Source organism: Dermochelys coriacea, chromosome 17 (genome assembly GCF_009764565.3).
Source record: "Dermochelys coriacea isolate rDerCor1 chromosome 17, rDerCor1.pri.v4, whole genome shotgun sequence".
In the NCBI taxonomy this organism is placed as follows: domain Eukaryota; kingdom Metazoa; phylum Chordata; order Testudines; family Dermochelyidae; genus Dermochelys; species Dermochelys coriacea.
Genome location: NC_050084.1, coordinates 6013783 through 6033209, shown reverse-complemented (window position 1 = coordinate 6033209; position 19427 = coordinate 6013783). Strand labels below are relative to the sequence as shown.

Genomic DNA, 19427 nt, shown 5'->3' with positions numbered 1-19427 from the left:
CAATCAAATTTTGCACATTTCCCTGACTGGCTTGAGCAGAAATAAGGGTTACTGATGGGACACTCTGCATAGGGAGATTGTATAAGTCAAATAGAAACACAATAAAATTCTAAAACAAAACAAAACCCTGAATAAGCATATCCACTTTGCATTAACATAGGGAAAGCAGAATGCTGTAAGTCCCCAAAATAGTGCAGATCCGGTAATTTTAGGGTCTGTCCAGAATTTTTGATGCCTTTTATGACTTTATGCAAATTCGGAATTATCTTCCCATTTCTAAATTTCAATGCCGCAAAGATCCCAGCCATCATAATGTGATGCCTTGATAACCCAGCTTTACAGAAAACAGTCAAGCAAAGTTGGGAACTTGACCTCCTCCTCCAACCTATTGACCCCAATGAAATGTGTGTGAACTTCAAAGACTAATCAGGACCATTTAAATGCTTACATTATTAAGCGCAGGCTTTCTTCCCCTCCCCCACCCCCCCACACACACTTTTTTTTTTTTTTTAGGGAAAAAACACTATGGAAATTAAATGCAAGCAACTATGCTACAGATTGCATGGCTAAACATTTCATCTTTGGAAAATGCCAAAGTTAGGGTCTCAGTGGCAGCAGTAACTTGACAGCTTTGCGCACATCACATTTTTTATCCCGCCCCCTGGTTAACTGTGTATTTTAATGTATTACTGTTTATGTTGTAAAATGCATACTGTCAAACTTACAGGACGTTCAATGTGGTCATAAAAAAAACAGGATATCTAGTGTTACTGTTGGAACGTTCAGCATCTGCTTTTCCTGACCTTTTTTTTTTGTCATTTTTATCTGTGCAATTTTAACACTGTATTTAACAGACTGAGTTGGTGATTTTTTTTTCACCCATTTATTTTGTTTGTCACTCTGAGGACACATTCATAACAGGAAGGGGACTCTGTTTAGATTCTCTGGGTCAGATCCTCAGCTAGCGTATGTCGTCGTCGTGCCACTGACTACAATCACGATCAACACCAGCTCAGGATTTGGCCCTCTCTCCTCATGTAATCTATCCTCTAAGACTGCCCTTTTATCTACGATTTTAGTACAGTGTATGCTCAAGAAAAATTCCGGAAGTAACATTTTCAAAGGTGCCTAGGTCCCATTTTCAAAAGCCTCTAAATCTCAGTGGATTTAGGCACTTAAATCACTTTTGAAAATAGGATTTAGGTGCTTTAGAAATTTTTAATTTTTTTTTTGATATGCATATGAAGGAAGGCAGGACCATGTACTGGGCTAGTCAGACTTTCTTAGCAATGCAGGATATTTCATTGCATTTGTTACACCGTCACTGACACTTCACAGGGCTTGTCTACACCAGGAGTTATTCTGAAATAGTGATTCCTGATTAACTCCATGTGTGTGCGCTCCTATTCCAGAATAAAAGTGCTGTATTCCAAATTAACGTACTCAGGTTAATCCACTTTGAATTCACACCCTACTGTATCCCAGATTAATTGGTACCATTATAGACCAACCTTTAGAGCATAAGCTCTTCAGGGCAGAGGCCGTGACTTTGTGTGTGTTTGTACAGTCCCTAGCACAACATAGGTGCCAGTTTTGACTGGGGTCAAGGGATACTACTGCTATGTATAAATTAATAATCACTTTTAATTTCTAGGACTTTGCTCTCAAAGAATTTTCAAACTCTCTCTTCATGCTTCCTAAAAACAGGTCATAAAACCCACACTACTTGTTTGCCTTCTTTTCCTGCTCTATAAGGCTAGCCTGCCATTTCCTTTTGATTTTCTGAAAACCTCAAAACCACTGTAGGCCTCTTTCCTCATGCTGCAGTTACTTTCCTTTTTGGTGCACAGAGAGTGACCCAACAGCAGCCCGCTCTGGCACTATTAGTTCAAGGGAAACGGCTAGTGCCAACCATGTGTAAACATAGGGTTTCTTACCATCCCACCAAATCTCCGCACATGGAGAGTGAACTGTTAAGTGAGCAATCCTAAAGGCCCTGCACGGTTTGCTGCAGAATCTCTGTTACAAGGCTATTGTACCCTGCCCTAAACTGCAGCTTTTTTATGTGTATAAGTAATCCCTTTATAACATGCTTTGACATGCAGAACTCTTCTAGACTCCTTGCAGACGACGACTGCTGTCTGAGGGGGTGGCAGGAAGTTACTGCAAAATAGCTCTGCTTTTAACTACTCCATTTCTGCATTCACCTTTTTTGGCAAACGCATCATTTGGAAAAAATGTCCTTACAACTCCCCTGTCTGTGCATGTCACAGCTAAGTTTTGGGGGTGGTTGTTGTCCCCCGCCCCAGGCTTAGATCACATACACCCTGTATGGCTCTCACAAGCACTCTGTTGCCAACCCTCCAGGATGGTCCTGGAGTTTCCAGGAATTAAAGATGAACCTTTCATGAAAGATTATGTCATGTGATGAAACCTCCAGGATTATGTCCAACCAAAATTGGCAACCCTACAAGCCCATTCTAGGAGTGCTCACCACAGACACTTGTGAAGCACAAAAAATTGTTGAAAGAAAAGGAGGACTTGTGGCACCTTAAAGACTAACAGATTTGTTTGAGCATAAGCTTTCGTGAGCTACAGCTCACTTCATGAGATGCCTTCCAAAATTGTTGGGCTCCCTGCTCCCCTCTGCAGCCTCCATTGGAGACTTCCATCGTTAGGAGTTCAGCATGCAGTGCATATCTGATCATTTACTTTGAGCATGGCTACGCCATGGCAGCCACACATCTGCTATCTTTATAAATAAATGAATGAGTAGGTAAATCCTTTACAGTCCCCTCAATGAATTCCTTAGGAAGTAAACCCAGGCCCTGGTTCTCTGCACTCCAGTAACTGATTAAGGCCTTGATCTTGCAAATAACTTATGTGTATGTTTACCTTTCTCCAGGAGTAGTCCCACTGAGTTCATAAAGCGAAGAGTGTGCAGGCCTGAGGCCTAATTAGGTAAACTGATTAATTGTAATAAAAAGACTTGGAGGCTTTGCAGAATTGAGCTCGTTCACTGAACTCAGTGAGGTATGACTGAGGATTGCTTGTGGTAGTCAGGGTTTGTGGGATCAGGCCCTTAGAGTATGCTCTGAAAATGCTAAGATTCTGACCATGAGCTATTAACAGATTGAACAACTTATCACCTAAAACATTCACTGCTGTCACTTGGGTGAAGACTCATAATCAAGTCCCTAAATTTTTCACTGGTAAATTATCTGCTGTTGTCAATTCTTTGGATTATGAACAGCGGCCGCAGTATACTGTCCAGGCATAACAACGGGCAGTGCCCTTCTGAAAGAATTCACAGTCTAAGGGCTTGTCTGCATGAGAAGATTGTGCTGATATAACTTAAACTGCTGAAAACCCCTGTGTGGGGAGACTTATTTAATTTTGAGTGATTTATTTCAGTTTAGTTTAAACTGACTCCTAATCTAAACCAAAAATAAGCCTGGTTTGAGCGGAAATAGGTATCTGCACAGGAGTTTGCACCAGTTCAAAGCAATTTAAAATTGCACCTTTAGTTCAGTCAGTGTGCCTCTCTCATGTGGATGAGCCCTGAGATATCTGTGGGGAAGGGGGGGGAGAGAGAGAGAGTTAATTAAATATGTTTTAACTATCCTCTTTAGCCTCCTACCTGTGTTTTGCCTCTTTGGACACTGAAATATTTATTCAACAACCAGGGGAGGTCTCGGGTTGAGGTGCTTGTCAGAAGGCACTGCCGAGACACTTGTTCAGGAGTTTGCAGATGAGTGAGGAAGGAGTGTGCACTTGGACATTTGCAAATGTTTATTTTGGATGGGAACCAGTTTGCAGATAAGTGTGCTGCTCTGCAGTTCTTCATTTCAGTGACTGAGGATGTGCGAGTTCAGCCTTGCCAGTTTAGAGCAAACAATTAGGAAGATTCATTCTTTTATTTTATTTAGTCAAGAACCAGTGTAGGTAGGAAGATCTTGTGGCTGAGGCATAGGGCTAGGAGTCTGGAGAGTTGGGTTCTGTAGCAAGCTCTGCCACGGATTTCTTGAGTGACCTTGCGTGAACTGCTTCCCTGCTCTGTGCTTCAGTGTAGACTTCAGTCAATTCCCAAGTTGTGGATCTTGTCTGTATCGGGGACTTTTGTGCTGGTGCAGCTACACCAATGTAAAGCCTCTTGTATTGATGCACACTGCACAAGTATAAAAAGTGAGTTGCACAGGATAAACTGCACCAGTGAAAGTGACCTTGTACATCAGTGCAACATGTCTACACTAGGTGTCTGCATTGGTACAGAAGTCCCCAGTGCAGGGAAGCCCTTAATACTATATTTTTTCTCTCGGAGCAATTTTTAATCAGGAAAGGCCTGTGTTTTACATCAGGCTTTTCAACTGAAAAATACTCTTGTTGAATATGGATTCAGAGGACTTCAGTAGCTCAGCCAGAGATTAGGAGTCTATTATAGGCGTGGGGGGGGTCAGGTTCCTGCAACGTGCAGGAGGTCAGACTAGATGATCATGATGGTCCCTTCTGACCTTAAAGTCTGTGAGTCTATGAGAAGTGAGCAAGTGCCTGTGATATTCCCCTACAGAGTTGATCAGATCCTAAAGAAATCATTTTAAGCCACTTATGCTTAAAGGTAAGAGCCCTCCTCGTAGAGTGAGACCTTTTAATTTATGTATTTCAAAATTTTACATGCACAGATAATCAGCCCAACAGAACCTCTGATTTATGTGTGTCCTGAGGCTGGTGTGTGATATAACAAGCTCATTATTTTGACAGATTTGGGGCTTTCCTTCCTAATGCCATGTAAATGATTGGTAGCAACGTACACTTTCTTTGAAAGTGGAAAATATTTTCTAAACTTGAGAGTCAGAACGCTGACACAACAGTTATGTATCCACTAATATTACTGATTTATTCAGGCTACAATACCCATCCAGCTACTGGTTCCAGATGAAAAATGAGAATTACTCCTTCAGAACACTAACCACAAGCTTTAGTGGATCTGTTAATTCGTTTAGTGACTATTTTCTGTAGTCTCCTGGTAATTCTACAAAAATGTCTTTATTAAAAAGGATTACATATTCATATTTCTTGCAGAAAGTTAGTACAGAGCATTAAAGGAGACCTGACAAATATTTCTATTAGTTTAGATCCTTATGAATGGAATTCCATTGTCTTTTAAAGGTTTAAAGTATGTATATAGTTCTCTGTGTCCAGGTCTGGGTGAGAGAGTGCTTACAGACTGTTAAAAGGAATTCTCCTACAGGTTCTCATTCTCATTGATTTCACTGGGTTTTGGATCAGGCCCACAGTGAATTATTTTTTCCCTGAGAGACCAGTTTATTTCTAAGCCGAGGATTCACGCCAACCAGAATTGAAATTTGCAGGGTACTGACTTTCATTCTACTTGGGTGTTTCCCCACATCACAGTCCACAAAGATATTTAGATTGTGAGCTCTTTGGGCCCGGGACTGCCTGTCTAGTCTGTGTTTATACAGCACCTAGCCTAGTAGGGGTCCTGGTCCGTGACTGGGGATCCTAGCTGCTACCACATACATAATCATACCAGCTCACAATGAGCCAAAGCCCAACCCCAGAAGACGGGCTGTGAAACTGAGTCTGGTCCCGAGTCCAAAGGCCGCTGAAATCCATGCAAGTCTCTTCATTTACTTTAATAGGCTTTGGATGAGGCCCTAGGGGGAAACAAATCCTTCCCCTAGGCTATCAAGCCACCATTTCCATCCATATTCTTTTATGGCAGGGTGATGATGTCTCATAACTGCCCTGCACAGTTATGTCAGCAGAACTAGTCTGCAGTGCTCTCACCACCTGTGCAACCCACGTATAGGCTCTGCAAATCATCCCCACATCTAGGCAGTAGAACTGCTCCTGTTCTACTGCAGGCAGGCCCATTTCTACCTGCTGAGGTGCGGCTTGGATCTACCCTCTGATAGTGGCTTCTGTTGAAGCTGTTAATCTATGGAGAGAGGCAATAACAAATAACCGAACTGGGAGCCTGGATCTCCTGAGTTCTAATCCTAGCTCCGGCTTCCTCTAAGACTTTGGGAAAGTCACCTGACTTCAAGCTTCAGTTTACCCATATGTAAAATGGGTGGATGGTAATGCCATAGTACTCCTCCAGGGTGTTGGCAGGACTAAGTGTTAACGTTTGGATAGCACTTTGCAGAGGAGTGCTAAGCATTTTTCTCAGGGTGAGGATCAGTTTACATACAAGACACAGAGTATTCATTCAACCACAATGTGCCTATTATTATTATTATTATTATTTTATTATTTTAATTTGTGCAATTAGCCTTTTGATACATGGGGGGTGGAGTGGGCAGAATCGCTTCCATACAGTAAGGATATTCACATTCTTAAAGGGACATCCTACTCTTTTAAACTATTTTTTTTCATGGTGGTTTTTGACCTATCAAGGGTTCATTTCCCTTGATCTCAGTGGAATACTCATAACAGGAAAAGCCAGTGTGAACTCGGGTGATTATCCTGGTTTATTGTGGAGTGTTTTCTGCCTGTGCTTCTCAGCACACAGGAACTAGGGTGATGAGCCCTTTAAGAAGTGGTTGTGATAATAATAAGACTTCTACTGAAACCAGACCATTCTGGGGAAACTGCCACATTAAACAGGCTTTGCCACAGAGACGCACTGAGGTTAGCTTGGATGCAAAGGCACAGAATATCTCAGGCTTTCTCAGAGTTTTTCACCAACCTCAAACTGGCTCTGAACAAACAGCACCATGGCGGGCTCTCTTTCACAGGATGTACTGACATCTGAAAACGGCAAGGGGGCAAATGCATCACAACAGAGTCGGCTGTTGTTTTTTAAATAAAAAGTGCCCCTGAAATTAAATAATTGGAGATGTATTTTAACCCCCTGGAAGCTCAGCGTTTCGGAGGTGCATTTATTCTTCACGCTGTTTGGAATTTAGTTTCTTTACTGTATTTTTCTCCCCTGTGTCTTCTGACTGCAAGGATCTCTGTACATACCTCTGTTGTTCATTTCATTGCTGGTGGTTTATTGCTCTTCAATTTCCTTGTCTTTGTCTTGTTTTAAATGCATTTTATTTTGTGAGAAGAGGACTGCTGCAGCTTGATGTTTATGGGACATTCTAGATGGGTTATCAGTTGCAGTGTTGCTTTTGGTTTTCTTGATCTGCATCTTCTTGGACTTCTTTAACTTGCTTTGCTGTTTGGTTCTGATCAGGTCTGTCATTTCTCCCACACTTATTTCTCACACCTGTTTTTATTGGACTCTTTCGTTGCTTTTTCTTACCTTGGGGGCGTCTCTCATTTTTCTTTAAATTGATTTTTGCATTTTCTGTCTTTGTTGTCCGGTGCACTCAACATCCTATTAATTTCATAAAAGCCTGAATCTTATAAAGTTAGATAGTTAATTTTTGCAGTTCTATGTTGATTTGTGGGACAAGAAATACTTCCTGTCTGGGACCTAGTATGGAAATTTAGGTGCATGCTTTACCAACAACATTCATATGCCCCTTTCTGGAGAAATTTTGCACCATTCAGCATTTATTTTGGGCTTAGTGATAAAGCTGTGAAAACTCTGGGACAAGTTTACTGCTTGCATAAAAGAGCAGAGCTCCATAGATTTGTTGTACCCACTTACACCGATGCTGAATGTGTCCTGACATCCTTAGCAATAGACTCGCCTGATGTCCTTGTTCTCTGGTAGTTTTATACTTCACTTAGATTTGCTTTTCCATGATCTGTTGTTTCTGATGTGAATACATTTCTGTCTAGCACTGTCTTTGGCTGCCCAATTCAGTTTTTTGGGTGGTTATTAGGTTGGTTCTGCCAGTAGAAATATCTGTGTGATGGATTTTATTTTGAACCTCGGTTTTTGTATTGAAACTGACCTGATCCCAGGGATGCATAGAGATTGAATTATAAGGCCAAGTTGAACTTTTATATGATCTTCTTTGTGCCTATGAAAAAGAACTGGGCCTTGTACTGCTATATTGTCTGGGTCCGATCGGGATGAGTAGATGACAAATGACACTTATTTACATTGATAAGAAATGGCTGGTGTGATTCCTGGTTGAGTTTAAATTATATAGCTTGGGATGAGAATTTATGTGTGATGTATTAGGTGTTTTTGTGGTCACACTGTTGGCTTAAATCAATCTAAGGAAGTTCAGATTTTTTTCTTAATATAGAATCAAAGCCTGAAGCCTTCATTCGCTCTTCAGTGGGAAGTTTGCCTAAATAAGCGATCAGTGAAAGATGTCAAGATTTGCATAGTACCTGTGCTCCTATTGGTGACATAAAGCCAAATTCTAGTCATATACTGTACTTTAATGGGAATTTTGCCTGCATATGGACCGCAGCATTTGCTCTGTTTGTTAGAGTTGTTGGAAAAGTTAAAGACCTGTCTCCTCCCTCAAACGCTGCCACGACTTGTGGTCTTCACTCAGTTTTTACTCATGCAAAATTCCCATGGACTGCAATGGAAGTTAGATGGAATAAGGACTGAATGGGGACCTCTGGCTTTGGCCCTCCAGAAGGAACAATTTGTTTGCTTTCCTGTTGAATCTTTTCTCAAGGTTCTCCACTCTCTGTTTCTCTCTCTCTCTGTAAATTGTCAGGTCACATATATCATTTGGAGCTGACTCCTCCTTTTCTGCTTGCTTCAGTGGTAGTGTGCAAGGAAACAGCCAAGAAGGATTCAGGGCCTGGGCCATGTGGAATAGACAGAACGCTCATGATTTAGCCCTTGCATTAGGGCTCTACTCTCTGAGCATATGGTGCCCATAAGACACTTGCTTTTTATGCTGGAGTGTATTTTATCCCAGCTCAACTTTCAGGGACATTTTAAAAATAACTGTGAGGTCTACAGCAGGCCAGGGAAGCAAAGAGGCCTTTGAAAGAGCTGAACAAAAGAAAAAGAGTTGTTGGGGGCGCACACATGTTTAAGAAGTAAAGCAGGCAATAGGTGATGGATTTTTTTGTAGCACTGAAGTATGCACTATAAAAACCTTGAGTGAAAATGTGTGGTTTATGTTCAATGGCAACAATGCTCTGCGCTGTTGTTTGGGGCATGAGGGTTCAGATCAGGGTGAATTCACTGAAACTAGAACCTTCACAAAAATCATAGACTCATAGAAATGTAGGGCTGAATGGACCTCGAGAGGTCATTCAGTCCAGAGCCTTGTGCTGAAGGCAGGACCAAGTAAACCTAGCTCATCCCTGACCGGCATTTGTCCAACCTGTTCTTAAAACCTCCAATGACAGGGATTCCATAACCTCCCTTGGAAAACTATTTCAGAGCTTAACGACCCTTATTCTTAGAAAGCTTTTCCTGATAATTAACCTAAATCTCCCTTGTTGCACATTAAGCCCATTACTTCTTGCTCTACCGTCAGTGGACATGGAGAACAACTGATCACTGTCCTTTTTATAAAAAGAAAAGGAGTACTTGTGGCACCTTAGAGACGAACAAATTTATTAGAGCATAAGCTTTCGTGAGCTACAGCTCACTTCATCGGATGCATTTTGAAGTGAGCTGTAGCTCACGAAAGCTTATGCTCTAATAAATTTATTAGTCTCTAAGGTGCCACAAGTACTCCTTTTCTTTTTTGCGAATACAGACTAACACGGCTGCTACTCTGAAACCTGTCCTTTTTATAACAGCCTTTAACATATTTGAAGACTGTTATCAGGTTCTCCCTCAGTCATCTTTTCCCAAGATTAAACGTGATGATTTTTTTTAACCTTTTTCTCAGAGGTCAGCTTTCCTACACCTTTTATCATTTTTTGTTGCTCTCCTCTGGACTCTCTCCAATTGGTCCACATCTCTCCTAAAGTGTGGTGCATGCAATTGGACCAAATACTTCAGCTGAGGGCTCATCAGTGCCAAGTAGAGTGGGACAATGATCTCCTGTGTCTTGTATAACACTCCTGCTAATACACCCCAGAATCTTATTAGGCTTTTTTGCAACTGCATCACATTGTTGACTCGCATTCAATTTGTGATCTGCTATAATCCCCAGATCCTTTTCAGCAGTACTACCTCCTAGCCAGTTATTTGCCATTTAGTATTTGTGCATTAATTTTTTTCCATCCTAAATGAAGTACTTTGCACTTATTTTTATTGAATTGCATCTTGTTGATTTCAGACCAATTCTCTATTTTCTCAAGATCTTTTTGAATTCTAATCCTGTCCTCCGAAGTGTTTGCAACCCCTCTCAGTTTGGTGTCATCTGCACATTTTATAAGTGTATTCTCCACTCCAGTATCTAAGTCATTAATGAAAATATTGAATAGTACCAGACTCAGGACTGACCCTATATGATCCCACTGGATACACCCTCCTACTTTGACTCATAGACATTAAGGTCAGAAGGGACCATTATGATCATTAATCTGACTTCCTGCACAATGCAGGCCACAGAATCTCATCCACCCACTCCTGCAAAAAACCTCACCTATGTCTGAGCTATTGAAGTCCTCAAATCATGGTTTAAAGACTTCAAGGTGCAGAGATCTATTTGAGTAAGTTCTTTCAACTAGTTGTGCATCCACTTATAAAGATATAAAGAAATGCTTCCACTCTATGCATTAGACCTGAAACTTTGTCAAAGAAGAAAATTTGGTATGGCATGAGTTCTTCTTGACAAATGTATGCTGGCTATTCCTTATAGCACTATAATCCTCTAGGCGCTTACAAACTGATTGTTTAATAATTTGTTCCAGTATCTATCCCGGTATCAAAATTAGGCTGAGTGGTGCATAATTCCTAGGGTCCTCTTTGTTCCCCCTTTTAAAGATGGATGCTATGTTTGCCCTTCTGTAGGCCTCTGGGACCATACCCATCCTTCATGAGTTCTCAAAGATAATTGCTAACACTTCCAAGATTGTTTCAGCTAGTTCCTGAGGTACCCCAGTATGAATTTCATCAGGCCCTGCCGACTTAACTACACATCTCTAAATATTCTTTAACCTGTTCTTCCCCTACTTTAGCATGCATTCCTTCTCCGTTGTGGTTAATATTAATTGTGCTGGGTATCTTTCTCCATTATCTTTTTTTAGCAAAGATTGAAGCAAAATAAGCATTAAGTGCTTCAGCCTTATTGATGTTATTAGCTCTCCTTCCTAGCTAAGTAGAGGACTTACACTTTCCTTCATCTTCTTCTTGCTCCTAACATGTTTAAAGAACCTTTTCTTCTTTATTGCCTTTTATGTTCCTTGCTAGGTGTACCTCAGTTTGTGCCTTCGCCTTTCTGATTTTGTCCTTACATGCTTGTGCTATTTTTTTAAACTTAGAAATCTTGTCCATGGTTTCCCTTTTGAAGAATTCGGTTTTGATTTTCATGTAATTAAAAACCTCTTTTAATGAGTAGAATTGAGAGCTGGTTTAGTTTGTTTTAGGGATGTTTTTATTGATTTATGTTAAAATCTGAACAGAGAGTTTTCTGTAAACACTTTGCTTAGGCATATTTCAGGTCTGAAAGCTCAAGATCAGTAGAGACTGCACCTATTCCAAGGTGAATGGTATTTAATTTCCAGTTGGTTATGTGGCGGGTTGAAGTAGATTGCTTTTACATAACTACATCTGGCTCACATTCTGAATGGTGTACCTAGGTATCTTGGGGGAACCAAGATTCACACTGGGCTGGATGCTAAGAGGTGTGAGAACTGCTGAGCACCCTCATGAACCCATTAATAGCTAGCAAATCAGCATTTCTCAAGATGCTCTTGACACCCTGCGGAATCAGGTGTTGTAAAAGCTGTACGAGTAGCTGAAAGGTAACGTTAGGACTTGAGAAGGCAGCCCCAGAAGACACCAAGCACAGCTTGATATTTTGGTGATTAGTTTTGTTTGTTTTTTCAATAAATGCTGGTAAGTTCACTTAAATGAGCAGCTCCTCAAAGTGACCAACTTCATTTTCCTGCACCATAAATATTCATAAATGACTTGCATTGAGTGATTAAAAAAAAAAGGGCAGGAAAGTCATTCTCAAGTCTGCCATGCTCTGTGCAGCAAAAGTAATTCAGCAGAGGATGACAAATACCCTGTTTGTCCAGCAAATATGTAGGCTAAAGATGGCCTAAGTTGAAGTTTATCACCTGGAGAGCTTCCGATAGACCAGCCCCGATTACTTCCAAACCTGGGGGCCACCAACTTTTTATCACTCATGGGAGGCACTCAGGTTAGGAAAAGAGAGAGAGGCATAAATACTGACTTTCTCTTGGTATATGCTAAGTTTGGTGCAGAGCTGTGGCCTGTTTTTTGTGTTCTGTGCTGGACCCTCTCTGATTTGTTTAAACACCGTTTTTCTTTATGCACAAACGAAAAGGGTCACTTTTATTTCATACCTATTTGAGGCCCAACTTAATTAGACAAACATTGAAGAACATGGTTCCTCCTTTGCTCTAATGCTCAAAGAGAATAGAAGGAAGAAAAGAAACAAAAACTACATTAAAATGAAAGATTTGACATTAATTGCATGATCCCCAGGGACCAACCATAAAATTATGTGGCTTTTACGTAGCTATTTACTATTCAATATAAAAAGGGCAATTGCCATGACGACCCCTGCATCATATGATACCTGATACCTTGGAGAAACAGCAGGCTCTGTTAAATCAACTCCCAAAATGTCATGTGAAAGTTAAATACATTTTACAATGAGTTGAAGGAAAGTTTGCGTTACAGCGAGCAGGTCCCATGTATACCCAAGCTGTCACTCTATGGGCCCAACCCTACAAAGTGCCAAACACCTTCAAGTCTTGGCACTGATGCGACTTAGCATCTTGCAGGGTTAGGCCCCAAAGTGGTGTTTTTTCTAGAGGAAAATAAACTGAATGGAGAAAATGATGCCATTTGGTTTTTGCCATTTGTTGCTTTTGATTAGAGAATGCAAGAAAAAGATTATTTAATTAAGCCATATTAAAGTTTAAATTCCAGCTGCCAACCATGTGATCAGTGCATGGGAGAGGGGAAAAAAAGACATTTGCTTAAGCTCCTATTGTTTTCAGGAGTTGAAATAAATCTTTGTCATGAAAGGCTCACTGAATGCTAGGCTGGGAGACTATAAAATTGATATGACTCTTGATACGTGTGTGTAAAATGTCCACTTTAGCACACAGCTTAAGCACTGGCACAGAGGGAGTATGACTCACAGCATTACGTGTGTGTGTGTGTGTGTGTGTGTGTATTTTAAAAAAAACAACAACAAAAAAACCCCAAAAACCTTGTCTTTGAAGCAAATGGCTGTAAAATATTGCCCAAATGATAGAAAGGTTATTGGGATTGTGACCAACTTTGAGCATGAGTCCACAGTTCAGGAAAGTTTTTCTGTTGCCAATGGTAATGTTTCTCATACTGAAGAACACAAGTCACTGTACACCATGTTCACCCCTCGTGGCGATGGACTTATACCAGGGAGGTAATTGTCCCTATATGCTTTATTAAAAGATATGAATGTGATCATATGTACCTGTAAAACACTCTGAATAAGAGGACCTGACCCTGGTCTCACTAAAGGCCCAACATGTGCATGCTGAGTCAGCCATTTTGTTTTCTGAAAGAATGGTGTATCTGAGACTGTGCATCAATCAGCCTTTTCTTGGTTTTCCAAGCAACCATGGATGTTGCAGTGACGGGGACCATACGAATCCCTAAATAAATAGACAGTATATTATATTGGTGACTAAAATGACCTGTACGAATTGACAGCTCAACGTTTAGAATTTAAGTGGCTAAAGTTCGGCAACTGTAAGTAGGATTTTCAAGATCACCTATGTGCCTCTTTCTTAATAGGTCAAAAAAGCACCTATTCACTTGCATCTCTTTGAAAATCCCACCCACAATTTTCTAGATTTAGGCACCCAAATAAAAATGACTTGATTTTTCACAGATGCTGAGTAAATGGGTCTCCCGTTAACCTCACTGTGGATACATAATCAAGCTAATGTCAGATATCCAAATATGGCTTTAGTGATCTGACTTTAGTTAACCTGAATTTGAATTTTTTTAAATAAGATAATAGTACAATAAATACAGCATAGCTCTGAACCGTCAAGTGTGACTATGTACCATGTAAGCTGGATTGTGCTTCCTTGTGGACAAATGGGTAACAAGATCAACGGCACATTTAATTCAAAGTGATAGCAACCAATTTAATCAAGATAAGAGTAAAATCCAGTATTTATATAGCAAGACATTTACAGTTAGTAGCATAGCATGTTGGAATGCTAGTTAAGAAGTGCTGTTTTTCAACTTGTTGGACTAATGTTTTATTCATATAGACTTACAAATATTTCTCTCTCAATTTTTAACAATTCCAGACAGTAATGTAAACACACTTTTTTTTTTTTGTTGGGAACTAACTAATATTTCAGTTAACGATATGTGTAATGATCTGCAAAGATAATTTTCAAAAATATACATTATAATGTTTTACATTTTGCAAACATTTAATCTCACAACCTACTTACAAAATAGTAAGAGAACATTTCAGTATTATCATCCCCTGTTGGGAAAACTAAGGCAAAAAGTTCTTAAGAGAATTGCCTAAGATCATCCAGTGAGTTGGAATTCCACCTGTAAAAGTCCTCACTCTGTTTAATGCTGAAAACTTAGACAATGCTTCCGATATGCATCATCCATAATATGTTATCTGCTCTGTCTTATCAATTCAGTTATTCCTTATTCGTGATATGACTCTTTAGATTAGTATTTTCACTGATATTAGTCATAGGAGTAGCATTTTCTTACATTCATTTTGAGCATTTTTAGACAATGACATAAGACTGTATTTTCAATAGCAGCTGCTAATATCATGGTCTGAGTTTTCGGTACCTAAGGGATTGTCCATACAAACAATTAGTTCATGACAAGCTAGGGAGTAAATCTATCTCGCACTAGCCTGCTGTGCACCAACTGTCTGTATGGACTCTGTTACGATGCACAAAAAGTGCCTTAGTGTGCTTTGATCTGCCAAGCTTTGAAATGGGAACAGATCAAAGCACGTTACATCATTTTTAGTACACAGTAGCGGAGTCCACACAGACAGTAGGCACACAGCAGGCTAGTGCGAGGTAGATTTACACCCAGCTTGCCACGTGCTAACTGCTTATAGAGGCAGGCCCTAAGTTTTCAGATGTGCAGTTTTTCATGCTTAAGTTTTTTCAGGGGGTGATGCACATACAAGTAAGGAATATTTGTGTGTTTGCAAATACGACCTGCATGCACAACTCCATACTTTTGTACATGCAAAACTTTTTGATGAGGAAAAAAATGATGCATCCAAAACCTCATGCATGCACAGCTTCAGAGAAGGGGATGAGGCTCTGGAAACGTTGGCAGTACCAGAAGTGTAATGATGATTTTCCTTTTTTTGGTCTCTAATTTGAACTGCTGACTATTCTACCTCACTGTGTCATATCTGGTTTGTGGTTGTCTTCCTGTAACCACAAGAGGCATCAGTTGGTAATTTGGCATGTTGGAACAAAATCTCAGGCTTTAAAACATTTGACTGACAGGGATACCATGAGTGTTATAAAGGAGTAAGGGGCATAAGGCCAAATCAGACCTCTCAACTGGCTGAGCATTCAGCACCTTGTAAATTCTTGTTAGATTCTAGCATCATGTAGATACAGGGGAATGGTAAAGATGTAATAGACTGGTTTCAAATATGTTTTCAAGAGGGAGGGTTAACTGAATTCACATTCTGGTGAGACAATAATTCACTTAAACTCCTGCTTCTCTACCAGTACCTTGTAATTCAATGTGAAGCACCTCTGTAATCACATAGGATACCTTGCTGCATAATAACATGTGAGATGGTATTTAATAAATGTGCTTACAGCTAGAGTTATGAGTGAATGTATTTTTCAGTGATGCCATAATGATAAAAAAAAGAGAGAGTGAGCGGAAAAAAGAGAATGAAAAGGCATTTCTTTTTAGCCTCAGATTTTTGGCAAACACAAATGGCAGTTTTTGCAGGTATAATTTGTCCTTTGGCCATGAAAAACTGCTTTTTAAAAAAAACTTTTTTTAAACATTCTTTTTTTTTTAATCAAGAAAATGGCAAATTTCCCTTCTGTGCTGTTGGATTTTGTGCTTTTCTGCTCTCTGCTGAAAGCTGCTCCTCATTCATGTCCTTATACACTGACTAAATCAAGTTAACCTCCACCCTCTGCATTTCTCGTGTATATTCAGCACACTTCATGTTAAGGGATCACCATTCTGCTTTGAGTTGGCAAATCTAAAGCTGTTTCCTTTCATGGTCTGCACACTATAAGGTCTTTTTATTTTCCTGAGCAGTGGTGGATTTTCAGATTGGTGCAGCAAGGGACAAAAATGCAAAACCTTGTAAGTGAGATGGGGCAGTTTAAGCAATAATGGAGTTTGTGTTTGGAAGTGAACCTCTAGACAGGTTTATGGATACAACAGTATCCCTCGGAGTCTCTCTAAAATATCCTTCTCTGTTGAGACTCTGAATGCTTCATCAGGGTCTCCAACAGATTAATACTGGCTTTAGATGTTGCCTTGGCTTTGTTCTAGTTGGGTTCAAGCATGGCATTGAAATATGCCTTATAAGAGAGATAGCATGGCCTAGTGGATAAGGCACTGGAGCGGGAGTCAGGAGCTCTAGGCTTGGCTTTTCAAAGGAGCCCCAAATGTAATGTGAGTTGGGTCCCTAGTTTTTCCCCTTTGAAAAATCCCAGTTTCAAGTTCTATTCCTGGTTCTGCCACTAACGTACTGTGTGATATGGGCAAGTCACTTCGCCTCTCTGTGCCGTCAGAAACAGAACTTCACAGACGTTCTACGGCCTGTGTTAGCCAGGAGGTTGGACCAGATGATCATAATGGTCCCTTCAGGCCTTGCGCTCTATGGAGCTGTAAAATGGGGATTATGGAGCTTGAACTGAACTGAGTCTTTGAATCAGAACACTCTTGATTTGAGGAAAGTTCAGATCTAAACTGGATTTTGCAGCTTCAGCTCATCTCTGATGACTAATAATTAAAAACCTTCTCTTCATGAAAGCCTCAGCTCTCTGCCCATGCTTCTCTATGGATTTGTGCTTCCAGTGGTTGATTCCTGAAGGGACAGCAAAGACAACAAACCAAGCCATAAACTGAGCCTCTCACCTCAAAGCCCTGCAACATAGCAACAAAACGGTTAAGAGAAATGACGCAAAGCTGATAAAATGCCAAAAATTCCTCATTCTTCTGCGACGGGGGAGAGGGAAGGTTGTCTGGAAAATGTCAACAATAAAAATTACATTTAAATGGTATATGATGCAGCCAGCTACTGTGGGCAGAGTTATGTGCAGCCAGATGAGGAGACTTTAAAGCCCCATATGGTACCTGCTGCTTTGTCTGAAATTTGCTTTTGGTTTTTTTGCTGCACATGTCAGTACTGAAGGGCACAAAGTCTGAAAGTTTTGCCAACCAAACCAGCAGATCCCAAAGGGAGTGGAACCAGCATCTTTTGCTTCTCCATATAGAACAGGCCAGCTCCTTGCCATTCACAGGCAGCTTTGGGCACCAGTGTTTGTGGCAAGGAATAAGGATTTTGAAAAGACGGTGGGGGTGGGGACTCACTCTCCCATTAGAGATGAATGGGCCCCCTGGGACAATGATAGAGAATAAGCCTTGCACCAAGATGACAGGCAAGGGGGGGTGCGTAATAAAGGAGAAAACAGAGGAGGGATGTTTTGGCACTAAAGGCAGCAACCAATATAGTCACTTATTTGTAACATGAGTAAATATAGTGCTTGTGAAGGGCTGCTGATGCTGGATTGAGACAAGCGTAAAGGTGAGCTGCTGAGTTAGCTTCCCCAGACAGGTTTGTCAATACAGCTCAATCTGCAGCAAATCTTGACGCTCTAGGGATTCCCCATACAGCTCTGTTGATACACCTCAGTCCTGATCTGTAGCCCCCATGTTTCCCTGGTCCTTAGCTCCACAGGCAGATCCGCTGATGCACCACAGTCCTGGATGTTAAGTACAGTAATGTATTTCTAAAGCGTGTTTCTGGACCACACACCAATCTGTTATATTTATTTATTTATTTCTCTCTGAAATCAAAGCACACAGCTGGAGCTGTTTGTGTACTATTTTACTGCATTCACTTATTCCATTATTGATGCCAACTGAACGGTTATGACTATTTTTAACAAACTTTATTTGTTTTTCAGATTATTCTTAATTCGATGCATAAATACCAGCCGAGACTGCACATTGTGAAAGCAGATGAAAACAACGCCTTTGGGTCTAAGAATACAGCATTCTGCACACATGTGTTTCCAGAAACATCCTTTATATCGGTGACCTCCTATCAGAATCACAAGGTATGGTGCTTTGCAGCAAAAGGTGCTTTAGCTTTGAGTAATTTTTGCAGACCTGCACTGAAGACTGAAATGAACTGATAGGAACAAGCACAGTGTTACCGTTATGGGCACTGAGGAACAGTGTTTAATGATGCAGTTGTGCAGCAGGAAATGGCCAAGCACAGCGATTGGTTAGCAAGACTGGCGAAGCTAAGGGGAGGCAGCTAAGGAGATGCATGAAAAATGTATTGGGTAAAAATATCTTGGCAATCTCTGCCAATATTGTAACTAATGAATCTGAGAGCTCATAAACGCTCAAATGTCATTCACAACAGCAAGCAAATCTGAGTGACCAGTAAAGCTGGCTCATAAATCTCCAGTGAAAAGTAATTACAGTATATATATTTAGTGAGACATATAAGGAATGCGACCATAAAAATGCAGCTCAGAGCCTGACTTGTGGTTAGGATATGAGGGAAGGTGGGTTTGTGTGTGCATGTTTTGTTTTTTGGGGAATATAAAATACAAAGGTTTTTAGTTCAGCTGCACGTAATGGATTAGTGGAAGGTTTGGTGTTGGATGGGGTTGGAGCAGGAGGGGAGTGACAAAATTTGGTGTGGTCCCATCTGTAACGGGGAGAAGTGGAAGGTGCCAAACAACATATGAAGAGAAGAGAATGAGCTGATTGGAGAAGAGAGAGAGGAATGTGACCAATTACTTAATACACATTCTTTTACTCTATTCCTCCCCCTTATTTAGCCCTTGGAGACCATGTCAGTGTAAGCTGAAGCTGTCCAGAGATGGAGCAGGGGGATCATATTCTTACACAAATGGCCCTGTCATTCCCAGCACATTTGTTCAAACAGGTTTTCCTGCAGTGCCAGGAATGCACGTCTAGTGGGGCTTGTTGTGTTTGTAACCTGGGCAGAGGCAGTGCTTATGGGGAAAGAACACTGGGGCAGACGCGATTGGTTATCTGAGGCGGTCTCCTCTCCCGACGAGGCCAACAAAACAAAGGGGTAGGAGGCAACAGATTTTGAGATTTTGTAATCACCAGGCAGGATAGCCAACGGCGCAGCCGGTCAGCTGCCACCTTCCCACGGCTCTCAGCAGTGCGTGCAGGA

General features: G+C 40.8%; 1 protein-coding gene across 1 annotated transcript in view; it reads left to right on the top strand.

The window, feature by feature from the left end:
• TBX4 (T-box transcription factor 4) overlaps positions 1–19427 on the top strand; it is a 59403-nt gene that overhangs the window by 28262 nt on the left and 11714 nt on the right. Inside the window, 1 exon segment of the mRNA XM_043499420.1 lies at positions 18172–18324. Within this exon segment, the coding sequence (XP_043355355.1) occupies positions 18172–18324 (153 nt within the window).